We start from the raw sequence: 16,378 nt of genomic DNA on the forward strand, positions 1-16,378 counted from the left end.
GATTATAAAACTCGGAAGTGTGGGTCAGTCTCTGCAAGATGGGGGAGGGCGAGGTCACGACTCTGTCTGAGCTGTGAATCAACTGAACATACTGAAAGTCTACTGAACTGTGAATGTGGTGTTTTGTGTGGTTTGATGGTGGTTTCACCCTGCTTGAATGGTATGAAACTGCATTTGAATTTGGTGGCCTGGCACCCTGCATGAAATGGTATGAAACTGCATTTGAATTTGGTGGCCTTGCACCCTGCTTGAAATGGTATGAAACTGCACTTGAATTTCGTGGCCTTGCACCCTGCTTGATGTGGCAGGAAACTGCACTTGAATTTGGTGGCCTTGCACCCTGCTTGAAGTGGTAAGAAACCGCACTTGAATTTGGTGGCCTTGCACCTTGCTTGAAATAGTAGGAAACTGCATTTGAATTTGGTGGTGCTTGAAATGGAATTTCAAGGAATAGCTGTGAGTCAACTGCCAGCCCACCAGCCGTGACTCTGCTGCCACCCCAAGAATCCATTTGGCCCACAATGTTCATACTAGCCCTTTGGAAACCAATCCCTTCAGCCCACAAAATCCATACTAGCGCTCCAGAAAGCCCCCCTCCCCAACTAGCCACCGATATTTGAATTGGTGGATAGGTGGAATATTGCGTTGGGGGACCAGCCCTCCCGTATGTACATGGGACTTAACGGGTTCCACTTAGTCTAGTACACAATATAACCCACTTTAGTGTCGTCTGCAAACTTACTAATTGTGCCTTGTACAATCTCACCCAAATCATTGATATACAGTGGCTTGCAAAAGTATTCATACCCCTTGAACTTTTCCACATTTTGTACTTTGTAGAACCACCTTTCGCAGCAATTACAGCTGCAAGTCTTTTGGGGTATGTCTCTACCAGCTTTGCACTGAAATGTTTGCCCATTCTTCTTTGCAAAATAGCTCAAGCTCAGTCAGATTGGATGGAGAGCGTCTGTGAACAGCAATTTTCGTCTTGCCAGAGATTCTCAATTGGATTTAAGTCCTGACTTTGACTGGGCCATTCTAACGCATGAATATGCTTTGATCTAAACCATTCCATTGTAGCTCTGGCTGTATGTTTAGGGTCGTTGTCCTGCTGGAAGGTGAACCTCAGTCTCAAGTCTTTTGCAGACTCTAACAGGTTTTCTTCCAAGATTGCCCTGTATTTGGCTCCATCCATCTTCCCATCAACTCTGACCAGCTTCCCTGTCCCTGCTGAAGAAAAGCATTCCCACAGCATGATGCTGCCACCAACCACCATGTTTCACAGTGGGGATGGTGTGTTCAGGGTGATGTGCAGTGTTAGTTTTCCGCCACACATAGCGTTTTGCATTTAGGCCAAAAACTTCAATTTTCGTCTCATCTGACCAGAGCACCTTCCTCCACATGTTTGCTGTGTCCCCCACATGGCTTGTGGCAAACTGCAAACGGGACTTATGGCCTTTTTTCAACAATGACTTTCTTCTTGCCACTCTTCCATAAAGGCCTGATTTGTGGAGTGCACGACTAATAGTTGGCCTGTGGACAGATTCTCCCACCTGAGCTGTGGATCACTGCAGCTCCTCCACAGTTACCATGGGCCTCTTGGCTGCTTCTCTGATCAATGCTCTCCTTGTCCGGCCTGTCAGTTTAGGTGGACGGCCATGTCTTGGTAGGTTTGCAGTTGTGCCATACTCTTTCCATTTTCGGATGATGGATTGAACAGTGCTCCGTGAGATGTTCAAAGCTTGGGATATTTTTTTATAACCTAACCCTGCTTTAAACTTCTCCACAACTTTATCCCTGACCTGTCTGGTGTGTTCCTTGGGTTTCATGATGCTGTTTGTTCACTAATAGAAACATAGAAACATAGAAATTAGGTGCAGGAGTAGGCCATTCGGCCCTTCGAGCCTGCACCGCCATTCAATATGATCATGGCTGATCATCCAACTCAGTATCCCGTACCTGCCTTCTCTCCATACCCTCTGATCCCCTTAGCCACAAGGGCCACATCTAACTCCCTCTTAAATATAGCCAATGAACTGGCCTCGACTACCCTCTGTGGCAGGGAGTTCCAGAGATTCACCACTCTCTGTGTGTTCTCTAATGTTCTCTCTAATGTTCTCTAACAAACCTCTGAGGCCTTCACAGATCAGCTGTATTTATACTGACATTAGATTACACACAAGTGGACTCTATTTACTAATTAGGTGACTTCTGAAATTGCTTGCACTGGATTTTATTTAGGGGTATCAGAGTAAAGGGGGCTGAATACTTTTGCACGCCACACTTTTCAGATTTTTATTTGTAAAAAGATTTGAAAACCATGTATCATTTTCCTTCCACTTCACAATTATGCGCCACTTTGTGTTGGTCTATCACATAAAATCCCAATAAAATACATTTACGTTTGTGGTTGTAACGTGACAAAATGTGGAAAAGTTCAAAGGGTATGAATACTTTTGCGAGCCACTGTAGGTGACAAACAGCAAAGGGCCCCAGCACTAAACCGAGGCAAACCACTCGTCACAGGCCTCTGCACCGAATAACCATCACCTACTGCTTCCTTCCATCGATTTTCTATCCAGTCAGCTAGCTCTACTTGGATCTCATGTGATCTGACCTTCCAGAGCAGCCTACCATGTTAATGCGTTGCCGAAATCCACATATACATCGACAGCTCTGCACTCAACCTTTTGTTACAACCTCAAAAAACTCAGATTGGTGAGACCGTCTCTCCCACATACAAAACCATGGTGATTATCCCTGACAATCCTTTCTAGGCCTGAGTAGGCCATGGTACCGTGGGAGCTTTTTTTAACAAATATTAATCCATAAGTAAAAGTGCAGTCACTTCAACAAAAATGCATTCAAGGTGTACTGAAAAGTTTGATTTATTTCCAAATTTGAATTACAATAGGCATACATTGTTACAATATGAATATCTGGCACATTCTACCTGTTTATACATAACATACACAGCACTTAATGGAATTTGTTCTAAGTATAGCTTATTGGCTTACATTTGTTACATGATTAAATTGATTTTCATTTAATAAAATAACATGTTCAAGAACAATGATTATAAAATCACTATTAAGCAGTTAAAATTAATCAAGACAAACCTGCCAAGGTTGGTTTGCACCACAAATGTTAGTTTTAATCCGAGAGATTTATCGAATTTTGCATCACTGTACCTGAGAAATAAGGCACCATGCACAATGTTTAATAAAGCTATTTTATGCTTACAGGAGGCCTGTTAACAAAACATTATTCTCTCGTAATATAAGACTGTATGGCACAGATGCATGCTAATGACATTAAAATCATAAACAGTAATCAATTTATATCCATTTTACAAAGTGCAATTTGGTGTTATGTAGATATGCATGTTTTAAAACTTGCGTGTTTATCAACCAGGTTTAAATTGTGTATGATAATTTGTCTATTAGTTTGCTTTAATAGTTGACCAGACATTATAAAGGGGAAGGATTAAAAAGTAGCAAGAATTTATACTACACTTAATATCATTGTGAGATACTGCTCGTATGAAACTTGTATCCAGCCATCTTGGTCGGTATCAAATCGTTTGAATACATCGGTCAGTCTCTGGAGAACAGAAAAACAAAACTTTAGCAAAAGATCAATATTCAAATCAAATATTTGACATCCGTTGTTAAAATCCTTTCATGCCACTGTGGGGGTGAGGGGGGGTTGGTTGCGGTGTCCCCACCAGGCACCGGACCCGAGCGAGGCCCGGAGCAATCTGAGGACTCAAAAGCAGCGGAGGGCCGGCCAATCATGGCTTCCGCGAGGGAAGCCTACCCACCAGTGTGACAGACGATCGGGCGGGGGAGACGGAGATGAGGTCGTCCCCTGTGACGGCCGCCACGCCTGCTTTTCCACCGCACTTCCCCGCGCCCGCACTGTGAAAACGACTGCTGCCGCTATGTTGTAGAACTTCCAGGAGCCCAGCGGAGCGTGCAGCACGCCCTGAGCACGTGTTCAATGGCTTCAATCCACGCAGACAAGGACTTCTCCAGAACAACATTAGCGAGAGTCCACGGGCTGCACAGGGCCCCGAGCTGTGACTCCAACCTATCCCACGATTTCACAACACAAGAAATCGAGCAGGCCATCCGATCGCTGAAAACCGGTAAGGCACCGGGCACCGGCGGCATCCATAAAACACCAAGGCAAGAAGGCAACTGACTGGCTGTGCTCTTTCCTCTCCACGTGTTTCCGCTGCCTGAAGCAGCCAAAGATCTGGCGTCGTGCCAAGGTGATCGCTCTGTCGAAGCCAAACAAGCCTAGCGATGACCCCAAGGAATACCGACCCATCTCACTGCTGTGTATTCCATACAAGCTCCTGGAACATGTCCTCCACACACGTCTCAATCCAGTGATCGACCCCACAGCTGCCTAAAGAACAGGCTGGCTTCCAAAGCAGCAGGAAAACGGCGGACCAGGTGACCCTCATGTGCCAAGACAGAGGACAACTTCCAGGCAGGGGAGAAGGCAGGCGCTGTCTTCTTGGACCTCACAGCTGCATATGATACTGTCTGGCTGCGTGGACTACCCATGAAGCCTCTAGAAACTATCCCAGACAAGCACATGGCGAGCTTCATCATGGAAATGCTGAGCAACCGCAGCTTCAGGCTACACACCAGCAACAGGCAATGCAGCAGGGTGAGGAAACGCAAGAATGGCGTCCCACAGGGCTCAGTGCTGGCACCAATGCTGTTCAGCATCTACATCCATGACCTGCCTGCAACCCAGTCAAAGAAGTATGGCTATGCTGATGACCTGGCCATCCTACTCAATAAGCCATCCTGGGAAGCAGCAGAAGAGGGCCTCTCTGAAGACATGAACATCCTGTCTTCATACCTGATGAACTGGCGCCTCAAGCTCAGCATGCGTAAGACAACATCTTCAATGTTCCACCTCAACAACAGGGAAGCGACCCGCGAGATGAACGTCATGGTGGATAACGCCCGGTTATGGTCCCAGCCCGTCCCCACGTACCTCGGTGTGAAGCTCGACAGAACGTTGTCATTCAAACAACACCTGGAAGGTGCCAAGGCAAAGACAAGCGCCCGTTCTGCACTGATACGCCGCCTAGCCGGCATCACATGGGGAGCCACGACGAAGACACTGCGCATGTCCACAGTGGCCCTGGTGTTCTCAGCCGCCGAGTACTGCGCCCCGGTCTGATGCCGTAGCCCTCACGCCAAGAAGCTGGATGCTGCCCTCAACAGCGGACTGTCTCCGGATGCTTACGAGCCACCCCAGTAAACCAACTGCCCGTCCTCGCTGGCATCGCCCCGGCCAACATCAGATGAGAAGCAGCCACGCTGGCCCTCTCTCGAAAGGCACAGACCAGTGAATCCCACCTCCTCCATCAGATCGTCACAGAGACACCACGACGTGTGCGCCTCAAGTCACGGCGCCCCTTTGCCACGCAAGCCCAAGAGCTGCTCTGCACAACACCGGCTGACGCTTCCAAGGCCGCCTGGGTCAAGACAAGATGGAGAGACCAGTGGAAGTCAGCAGAACCATCTTGGCTACACCATTACATCGATGACCCCATGGACGTCCCTGGCCAGGACCTGCCCCGAAAGCAGTGGACAACCCTCAACCACCTGAGGACAGGCATCGAACGCTATGGAGTAGCGATGAAGAGGTGGAGCCTCGTGGACAGCCCCTCCTGCGAGTGTGGGGACCCAACACAGACAGTGGAGCACATAGTCACCAGTTGCCCCAAACACCGGCCACCCAATGGTGAACGAGGTCTGATTGACCTGGACGATGACACGTTGGCCTGGCTCGCCTCAACCGAGCTGCAGGTCTAAAAGACACACGACAGAACAACAAGAAGAAGAAGAAAGAATTTAGGCTTGCAACATGGGAAATTAGTAAAAGATCTCTAACTTACCTGTAAGACAATGCAGCACTGAATAAAATCATCGAAGGCTATCTGCCCTCTTCCTTGTCGATCAAACTTAGTAAGAATAACGTTGTAGAATTGATCTGACAGACGGTACCCTAAAAAAAAAAGTGTGTTGGTGATTGTGACACCTTAAAAAAGATTTCATGCAAAGTATCAAAGAAGTTGAGGTTTACATTGATGCAAAATGAAGAAATTAAAAAAATCTCAAGTCGCGAAACTCACCATATGAAGGAGAGACTGAAGAGCTTAAACTCACAATGAATACCTTGGGTCTATCAATATATCATACTGTTCAAAGGATTGTTGATAAGAATCTTTAACTTACATTTTTGAAGGGAATACAACAGAAATTTATCCTCAGTGTTTTGTAAGAATATGTAACTGATTTGAGTTTAGACATCTCCATCTCTGAAATTTGTTTGCATTTCTACCCCGGTAGAACTGACTAATACTTGTGAATGCACACAAACCAAAGCAAGAAATTAGACTTTATGCCAACTATACTTCAGTTTTGCAATCACATAAATATTAGAGCCATTTTACCTTGTGTTGCGTTAAAAAGAAAAAGTTAGTGAGTTAAAAGCAACATATTTGGAAAGAAAATACGATTAACTCAAAGCACCAACTATAGATGTGCCTTCCCGAGCCCCCATTCACCATTATGGTATTTCAGTCAGTCACAGAGACCAACGTCAGAAGATCCTTCAGGGGGGTGAACCCTCGGAAAGCACCTGGACCTGATGGTATACCAGGTCGTGTTCTAAAAACCTGTGTGGACCAACTGGCTGGAGTTTTTACGGACATTTTCAACCTCTCACTTCTGAGGTCTGAGGTTCCCACCTGCTTTAAAAGGGCATCAATTATACCGGTGCCCAAGAAGAGCAAGGTGACGTGCCTCAATGACTATCGACCAGTGGCACTAACATCTGTGGTGATGAAGTGCTTTGAGAGGTTGATTATGGTGCATATCAACTCCTACCTCGACAAAAACCTGGACCCACTGCAGTTCGCTCACCGCCACAACAGATCAACAGTGGATGCGATCTCACTGGCTCTCCACTCCGCTCTGGACAACAAAAACTCATATGTCAGGCTGTTATTCATTGACTACAGCTCGGCATTTAATACTATCACCCCCTCCAAGCTCTCAGATCTTGGTCTCTGCGCATCCCTCTGCAATTGGATCCTCGACTTCCTCATTAACAGACCACAAACTGTCCGTATTGGTGGAAATGTGTCATCCTCGATAACAATCAGCACGGGAGCACCTCAAGGCTGCGTGCTCAGCCCCCTGCTGTACTCACTCTATACTAATGACTGTGTAGCTGGACATAGTGCGAACTCCATCATCAAGTTCACCGACGACACCACTGTTGTGGGACGAAACACTAATGGCGACGAGTCAGAGTGAGATTGACCAAATGATGCCAGCACAATAACCTGGCTCTCAACACCAGCAAAACCAATGAACTGATTGTGGACTTTGGAAGGGGTATGAATGAAAGGGTGGAACAGGTCAAGAACTTCAAATTCCTGGGCATGCATATTTCCAAAGATCTTTCCTGGTCCCAGAACACTGATGCAATCATAAAGAAAGCACATCAGCGCCTCTACTTCCTGAGAAGATCACGGAGAGTTTGTATGTCAAAGAGGACCCTCTCGAACTATGCTGTATTTATGCTTACAATACTCTGTTGTGCTGCAGCAAGCAAGAATTTCATTGTCCTATCTGGGACACATGACAATAAACTCTCTTGACTTGAGATTGCTCATTGACTTATGTGAATTAGATCAAAACCATCAGGTAAGGTGCTGGACAGAGAGATTTCCAGTGTAACGCTGAAATTGTAGAAAAAACAAGCTCAATGTAGTTTCGGTCAACTTATAACAATAACTACAATAAATATGATGTATGGAACTGCCACGTAAAATGGAGCAGAAATTTAACTTTCATCTCAGACAACCAAATTTTTTTTTGCGTGTCTGCATATATGAAAGTATCTCAATAGATGTCAAAGCTATTCCAGAGTACAGCTAGCCTTTTTGATTTGGGCAGTTCAGGGAGGGCAAGCATCCAACACATGCTGCTAAGACAGCAGAAATTCCAGCCCCTTCCATCTAGATGTAGAAAGGACAAATTAATTACAACATTTTTTTTACGTGGAAATGTTCCATTTCTCCAACTTGGCCAACAAAATTTGCAGTATAGTATTAAAAGGCTATCAGTCCTGGCTCTAGTTAGCTCAATAGAATGTTTTAATACCTCAATACATATAAACTGGACCCTCAAATATATCCGAATTAATTATACAGACGTGATTGCAATACAAAAATCTATACTAGATTTTAAATATTCCTCGGTTTGGTATAGCCCATAACAGCAAAGGCATGAACTGGTAGAAGATATAAAGAATACTTTTGGATGCTGCTGGCCAGCTCTTAAATATCCATGTTCATCTTCCTCCTCCACCTCTGAAGCTGCGACCTCCACCTCAGTGCCATTTTGAAAAACATGAATTGATCACTATCATTGACATCTATCAAGTTCGAACTGCATGCATGTACACAACTATTCATACAATATGGCATACCTGGAACGATTATATAGCAGAAAAATATCAATATTATACGTCAGAAAAAAATCAAGCCCATAGGTTTTTATATAAAAATGCACAATCAGTTCAATTTCTCAGTTCAGTGTAATTTAAAACTTCATTGACTGACAACTTTGCAAATCATTTCAAGATCACAAGGCTGGATGTTTTAATTAACTCATATGTTCTGCAATTACAAAAGGCATGTTGCTGTTCAAGTTCAAGTTAAGTAGATTACTTACCAAAATTTGATAAAGCATGCTTCAATTCATTCTTATCAATGAAATTGGACTTATCTCTGTCGTATGTTCGAAAAATATTTTGCCAGTCATTGATGTACTTCCAAAGACCCATAAATTCATTGAAATCCACTCCTCCTCTATTACTTCGGTCAAACATTCCTGTTTACAATAAAAAGTAGATGTGGTCATTTTGTAATAACATTAAATTTGGAGCCACAAGAACATATGGAAAAGGCCTGCCCCGCTGACTTACTCCAGTATTTTGTGTCTACCTTTGATTTAAACCAGAATCTGCAGTTCTTTCCTACACATTCAGTGCCCTCTATAATGTTTGGGACAAAGACCCATCATTTACTTATTTGCCTCTACTCCACAATTTGAGATTTGTAACAGAAAAAAATCACGTAGTTAAAGTGCACATTGTCAGATTTTATTAAAGGGTATTTTAATACACCATGAAGAAATTACAGCTTTGTTTATGTATAATCGTCGACCCTCCCACCCACCCACCCTATTTCAGGGCACCATGTTTGGGACACATGGTTTCACAGGTGTGTTTAATTGCCTCCTTAATGCAAGTATAAGAGAGCTCTCAGCGTCTAGTCTTTCCATCATCTTTGGAAACTTTTATTGCTGTTTATCAACATGAGGACCAAAGTTGTGTCAATGAAAGTCAAAGAAGCCATTATGAGTCTGAGAAACAACAATAAAACTGTTAGGGGCATCAGCCAAACCGTTACGCTCACCAAAATCAACTGTTTGGAACATCATTAAGAAGAAAGAGAGCATTGGTGAGCTTACTAATCGCAAAAGGGACTGGCACGCCAAGGAAGACCTCTACAGCTGATGACAGAAGAATCTATCTATACATAACTAAAACTCTGATCCTTTGCTCTTCCGGTTTTCGTTTTTGCATTTGCGCTAAAACGGTACCTGATAGCGATACTTTTTTTTGTCACCTTACTCGTCATTCCCGTGCTGCAAGTGCAACACGTTTTGTTCCGATCGGTGGAATAATACAAAAGTTATTAAGGTTTAAAAATCGTAAAAAAATGCGCATGCGGATTGGTCAGTCAGCGCCTTGCAGATTGGTCTCCGCTCCTGTCACTCCTGCGACGCCCCACCCTGCACGGTACCCTCTCCCGCCTCACTCACAAACTCCTCTCCCCTCCTCAGAGGTTATTGTCTCCGGGGGGGGGGGGGGTGGGGTGGGGGTGTGTGTCAGTAGAGGCCCTGCTCCAGTCTCTCTCTCCCTCACTCACCCCTCTCCCCCGCCTGCCCTCTGTTGCACCGGCGATCCTGTCTACCCGTCCCCCCTGGGTGAATGACCGTCCGTCTCGTCCGCTGCGAGAACTCACCCTCACGGAGCAGGAGTTCTCCACCAGCTCGTCAAAACTGGTGGTGCCCAACGCGACTCGTTCACCCCTCCCACCCCCCCCACCCCCGCCACAGCAGCGAGCAGGTAGGAGGGTGCGCAGGACGACGACAGCGGCGGGCAGGCCGAGGGGACGGACGCGGACACACACACACGGGGACTGGGGAAGATGGGGGAATCAGTGGCATCACAACAGGAACCCATCAGCTGCGTCAGGAGGGGGAGGGGGGAAGGAGGGGAGGGGGGAGAGCAAAGTATAGAGGAGAGAAGGAACTGCCCAAGATCCAAAGCATACCACCTCATCTGTGAAACACGGTGGTGGGTGTGTTATGGCCGGGCATGTATGGCTGCTGAAGGTACTGGCTCACTTATCTTCATTGATGATAAAACTGCTGATGGTAGTAGCATAATGAATTCTGAAGTGTATAGACACATCCTATCTGCTCAAGTTCAAACAAATGTCTCAAACCTCATTGGCTGGCGGTTCATTCTACAGCAAGACAATGATCCCAAACATACTGCTAAAGCAACAAAGGAGTTTTTCAAAGCTAAATAATGGTCAATTCTTGAGTGGCCAAGTCAATTGCCCGATCTGAACCCAATAGAGCATGCCTTTTATATGCTGAAGAGAAAACTGAAGGGGACTAGCCCCCAAAACAAGCATAAGTTAAAGATGGCTGCAATACAGGCCTGGCAGAGCATCACCAGAGAAGACACCCAGCAACTGGTGATGTCCATGAATCGCAGACTTCAAGCAGTCATTGCACGCAAAGGATATGCAACAAAATACTAAACATGACTACTTTCATTTACATTACATTACTATGTCCCAAACATTATGGTGCCCTGAAATGGGAGGACTTTGTATAAACACTGCTGTAATTTCTACATGGTGAAACCAAAATATATAAAAATGGCCTTTATTAAAATCTGACAATGTGCACTTTAACCACATGTTTTTTGTTTTCTATTACAAATCTCAAATTGTGGAGTACAGAGGTAAATAAATAAATGATGGGTCTTAGAAACATAGAAATTAGGTGCAGGAGTAGGCCATTCGGCCCTTCGAGCCTGCACCGCCATTCAATATGATCATGGCTGATCATCCAACTCAGTATCCCGTACCTGCCTTCTCTCCATATCCTCTGATCCCCTTAGCCACAAGGGCCACATCTAACCCCCTCTTAAATATAGCCAATGAACTGGCCTCGACTACCCTCTGTGGCAGGGAGTTCCAGAGATTCACCACTCTCTGTGTGAAAAAAGTTCTTCTCATCTCGGTTTTAAAGGATTTCCCCCTTATCCTTAAGCTGTGACCCCTTGTCCTGGACTTCCCCAACATCGGGAGCAATCTTCCTGCATCTAGCCTGTCCAACCTCTTAAGAATTTTGTAAGTTTCTATAAGATCCCCTCTCAATCTCCTAAATTCTAGAGAGTATAAACCAAGTCTATCCAGTCTTTCTTCATAAGACAGTCCTGACATCCCTGGAATCAGTCTGGTGAACCTTCTCTGCACTCCCTCTATGGCAATAATGTCCTTCCTCAGATTTGGAGACCAAAACTGTACGCAATACTCCAGGTGTGGTCTCACCAAGACCCTGTACAACTGCAGTAGAACCTCCCTGCTCCTATACTCAAATCCTTTTGCTATGAAAGCTAACATACCATTCGCTTTCTTCACTGCCTGCTGCACCTGCATGCCCACTTTCAATGACTGGTGTACCATGACACCCAGGTCTCGCTGCATCTCCCCTTTTCCTAGTCGGCCACCATTTAGATAATAGTCTGCTTTCCTGTTTTTGCCACCAAAATGGAGAACCTCACATTTATCCACATTATACTGCATCTGCCAAACATTTGCCCACTCACCCAGCCTATCCAAGTCACCTTGCAGTCTCCTAGCATCCTCCTCACAGCTAACACTGCCCCCCAGCTTAGTGTCATCCGCAAACTTGGAGATATTGCCTTCAATTCCCTCATCCAGATCATTAATATATATTGTAAATAGCTGGGGTCCCAGCACTGAGCCTTGCGGTACCCCACTAGTCACTGCCTGCCATTGTGAAAAGGACCCGTTTACTCCTACTCTTTGCTTCCTGTTTGCCAGCCAGTTCTCTATCCACATCAATACTGAACCCCCAATGCCGTGTGCTTTAAGTTTGTAAACTAATCTCTTATGTGGGACCTTGTCGAAAGCCTTCTGGAAGTCCAGATACACCACATTCACTGGTTCTCCCCTATCCACGCTACTAGTTACATCCTCGAAAAATTCTATAAGATTCGTCAGACATGATTTACCTTTTGTAAATCCATGCTGACTTTGTCCAATGATTTCACCACTTTCCAAATGTGCTGCTATCCTATCTTTAATAACTGACTCTAGCAGTTTCCCCACTACCGATGTTAGACTAACTGGTCTGTAATTCCCCGTTTTCTCTCTCCCTCCCTTCTTAAAAAGTGGGGTTACGTTTGCTACCCGCCAATCCTCAGGAACTACTCCAGAATCTAAAGAGTTTTGAAAGATTATTACTAATGCATCCACTATTTCTGGAGCTACTTCCTTAAGTACTCTGGGATGCAGCCTATCTGGCCCTGGGGATTTATCGGCCTTTAATCCATTTAATTTACCCAACACCACTTCCCGGCTAACCTGGATTTCACTCAATTCCTCCAACTCCTTTGACCCACGATCCCCTGCTATTTCCGGCAGATTATTTATGTCTTCCTAGTGAGACGAACCAAAGTAGTTATTCAATTGGTCCGCCATATCCTTGTTCCCCATGATCAACTCACCTGTTTCTGACTGCAAGGGACCTACATTTGTTTTAACTAATCTCTTTCTTTTCACATATCTATAAAAACTTTTGCAGTCAGTTTTTATGTTCCCTGCCAGTTTTCTTTCATAATCTATTTTCCCTTTCCTAATTAAGCCCCTTGTCCTCCTCTGCTGGTCTCTGAATTTCTCCCAGTCCTCCGGTATGCTGCTTTTTCTGGCTAATTTGTACGCATCATCCTTCGCTTTGATACTATCCCTGATTTCCCTTGTTATCCACAGATGCACTACCTTCCCTGATTTATTCTTTTGCCAAACTGGGATGAACAATTTTTGTAGTTCATCCATGCAGTCTTTAAATGTCTTCCATTGCATATCCACCGTCAACCCTTTTAGAATTAATTGCCAGTCAATCTTGGCCAATTCACGTCTCATACCCTCAAAGTTACCTTTCTTTAAGTTCAGAACCATTGTTTCTGAATTAACAATGTCACTCTCCATCCTAATGAAGAACTCAACCATATTATGGTCACTCTTGCCCAAGGGGGGCACGTACAACAAGACTGCTAACTAACCCTTCCTCATTACTCAATACCCAGTCTAAAATAGCCTGCTCTCTCGTTGGTTCCTCTACATGTTGATTTAGATAACTATCCCGCATACATTCCAAAAAATCCTCTTCCTCTGCACCCCTGCCAATTTGATTCACCCAATCTATATGTAGATTGAAGTCACCCATTATAACGGTTTTGCCTTTGTCGCACGCATTTCTAATTTCCTGTTTGATACCATCTCCAACTTCACTACTAGTTAGGTGGCCTGTACACAACACCCACCAGCGTTTTCTGCCCCTTAGTGTTTCGCAGCTCTACCCATACCGATTCCACATCCTGCAAACTAATGTCCTTCCTTTCCATTGCGTTAATCTCCTCTCTAATCAGCAACACTACCCCACCTCCTTTTCCTTTCTCTCTATCCCTCCTGAATATTGAATATCCCTGGATGTTCAGCTCCCAGCCTTGGTCACCCTGGAGCCATGTCTCCGTGATCCCAACTATATCATAGTCATTAATAGCTATCTGCACATTCAACTCATCCACCTTATTACGAATGCTCCTTGCATTGAGACACAAAGCCTTCAGGCTTGTTTTTACAACACTCTTACCCCTTATACAATTTTGTTGAAAAGTGGCCCTTTTTGATTTTTGCCCTGGATTTTCCGGCCTGCCACTTTTACTTTTCACCTTGCTACCTATTGCTTCTACCCTCATTTTACACCCCTCTGTCTCTACGCTCACACATTTAAGAAACCCTTTCCCTTTAACTCCATCCTCCACTAGCCCATTCGACACCCCACCCCCCTTATTCAGTTTAAAACCACCCGTGTAGCAGTGGCAAACCTGCCTGCCAGAATGCTGGTCCCACACCTGTTAAGATGCAATCCGTCCCTTTTGTACAGTTCCCCCTTACCCCAAAACATATCCCAGTGATCTAAGAATCTAAATCCCTGCCCCGTGCACCAGTTCCTCAGCCACACGTTCAGGTCCCGTATCTCCCTGTTCCTGCTCTCGCCAGCACGAGGAACTGGAAGCAAACCGGAGATAACAACCCTGGAGGTCCTGCTTTTCAGCATTTTTCCGAGCTCTCTAAAGTCACGCTGCAGAATATTCATCCCCTTCTTTCCGACATCGTTTGTGCCGACATGCACTACCACTTCCGGATGTTCACCTTCGCCCTTGAGGATTTTCTGCACCCTGTCCGTGACATCCTGGATCCTGGCACCAGGAAGGCAGCACACCATCCTCGCATCCCGTCTGTTGCCGCAGAAACCCCTGTCCGTACCTCTCACAATGGAGTCTCCTACTACAATGGCGTTGCCTGCCTTAGGCCTTTTTGGTTTTGGCTCAACAGCCCTATTCGCATCACAAGCCAGTCCGCCGCCCAGTGTAAACACCTCTTCTGTCCCGACAGCTTCTAAGTGGGTGAACCTGTTCACAAGAGGTACAACACCCGGGGACGTTGGCATTCCATGCTTCCCTCCCGTTCTCACCGTCTCCCACCTTCACTCTTCCAGTACCTTAGGTGTAACAATCGTACTGTAGGACTTGTCGAGGAACGACTCCGTTTCTCGGACGAACCGGAGGTCATCCACTTGCTTCTCCAGTTCCCCAACACGGCCCTTCAGGAGCTCTACCTGGATGCACTTTTCACATTTGTAGCAGCCAGAGGCACCAGCGGTGTCCTTGACCTCCCACATACTGCAAGCATCACACTGAATCAGCTTGCCTGACATCTCCTTCTTTCGTCTCTCCCTCTGCAGTGTTTTGCGTAGTCTCCTCTCCTCAGCCTCCTCTCCTCAGCCTCCTCTCCGAAGACTCTCGAGCCAAAGACTCACACTTTACTCACAGGGCACTTCCCTCGCAAGGCCGCTCACTCACTGCCGCTCGCTAAGAGCAGTCGTGCTTAAATTGACTGATAAATTGCCTGATTTACCAATTTACAAACCAAATTCCTCAGTTTTCAACTGTTTTCCCAGCACTGACTCACTTCTCTCCTCCCACTTGGGCTAGAGCCAATCAGTCGTATCTCTTGCTTAACTCCTGCTGCTGTTGTTGCTCCCAAAGCTACAGCAGTTCTGAGTCAAGTCTGCCTGTCCTTGACCTGTAGGGCACTGTATAGAAAAGGATTACGCCACTCAGCTCCTGACATTTACAGCCAATCCCATCTTGTCCTCAACATTGCTTACCCACTCCCTTCACATACTCAACTCCCCTGCAGTTCAAATGTCTAATTGTTCAGCTTGAAACTATTTAATGACTCTAAACCCGTCCTATCCATGTACCTGTCTAAATGTTTCTTAAACAGTGATAGTACCTGCCTCAACTACCTCCTCCAAAAGCTCATTCCATACACCCACCACTGTGTGAAAATGCTACCCCTCCTATTAAATCATTCCACACCCCCTCACCTGAAACCTGTCAGGTTTTCGATTCCCCTAATCTGGTTCTCGATTCCCCAACTCTGGGCAAGAGTGTCTACCCGATTTATTCCTCTCATTATTTTGTACATCTTCAAAAGATCTCCGCTCATCCTCCTGCCCTTCAGGGAATAGTGTCCATCCTGCTCAACCTCTCTAGAGCTCAGGCCATCGAGACCTGGCAACATCCTCGTAAATCTTCTCTGCACCCTTTCCAACTTGACAACATCTTTCTTATAATATGGTGCCCAAAACTAAATACAATACTCACCAATGTTTTATACAACTGCAACATGACCTCCCAACTTCAATACTCAATGTTGTATGAAGGAACTGCAGATGCTGGTTTAAACCGAAACATAGAAAATAGGTGCAGGAGGAGGCCATTCGGCCCTTCGAGCCAGCACCGCCATTCATTGTGATCATGGCTGATCGTCCCCAATCAATAACCCATGCCTGCCATCTCCCCATAT

At 45.5% G+C, this 16,378-nt stretch overlaps 1 protein-coding gene across 1 annotated transcript in view; it reads right to left on the reverse strand.

The window, feature by feature from the left end:
• Positions 1–2,870: 2,870 nt before the first annotated feature.
• The window catches only part of pdcd6 (programmed cell death 6), a 33,475-nt gene continuing 19,967 nt past the window's right edge, over positions 2,871–16,378 (reverse strand). The window contains exons 4-6 of the mRNA XM_033016742.1: positions 8,781–8,939; positions 5,930–6,039; positions 2,871–3,603 (exon numbers count right to left, since the gene is read on the reverse strand). Of these exons, the coding sequence (XP_032872633.1) occupies positions 3,505–3,603; positions 5,930–6,039; positions 8,781–8,939 (368 nt within the window). The 3' untranslated portion in view covers positions 2,871–3,504. The remainder of the gene's footprint in view (positions 3,604–5,929; positions 6,040–8,780; positions 8,940–16,378) is intronic.

Source organism: Amblyraja radiata, chromosome 2 (assembly GCF_010909765.2).
Source record: "Amblyraja radiata isolate CabotCenter1 chromosome 2, sAmbRad1.1.pri, whole genome shotgun sequence".
NCBI classification, from domain to species: Eukaryota; Metazoa; Chordata; class Chondrichthyes; order Rajiformes; family Rajidae; genus Amblyraja; species Amblyraja radiata.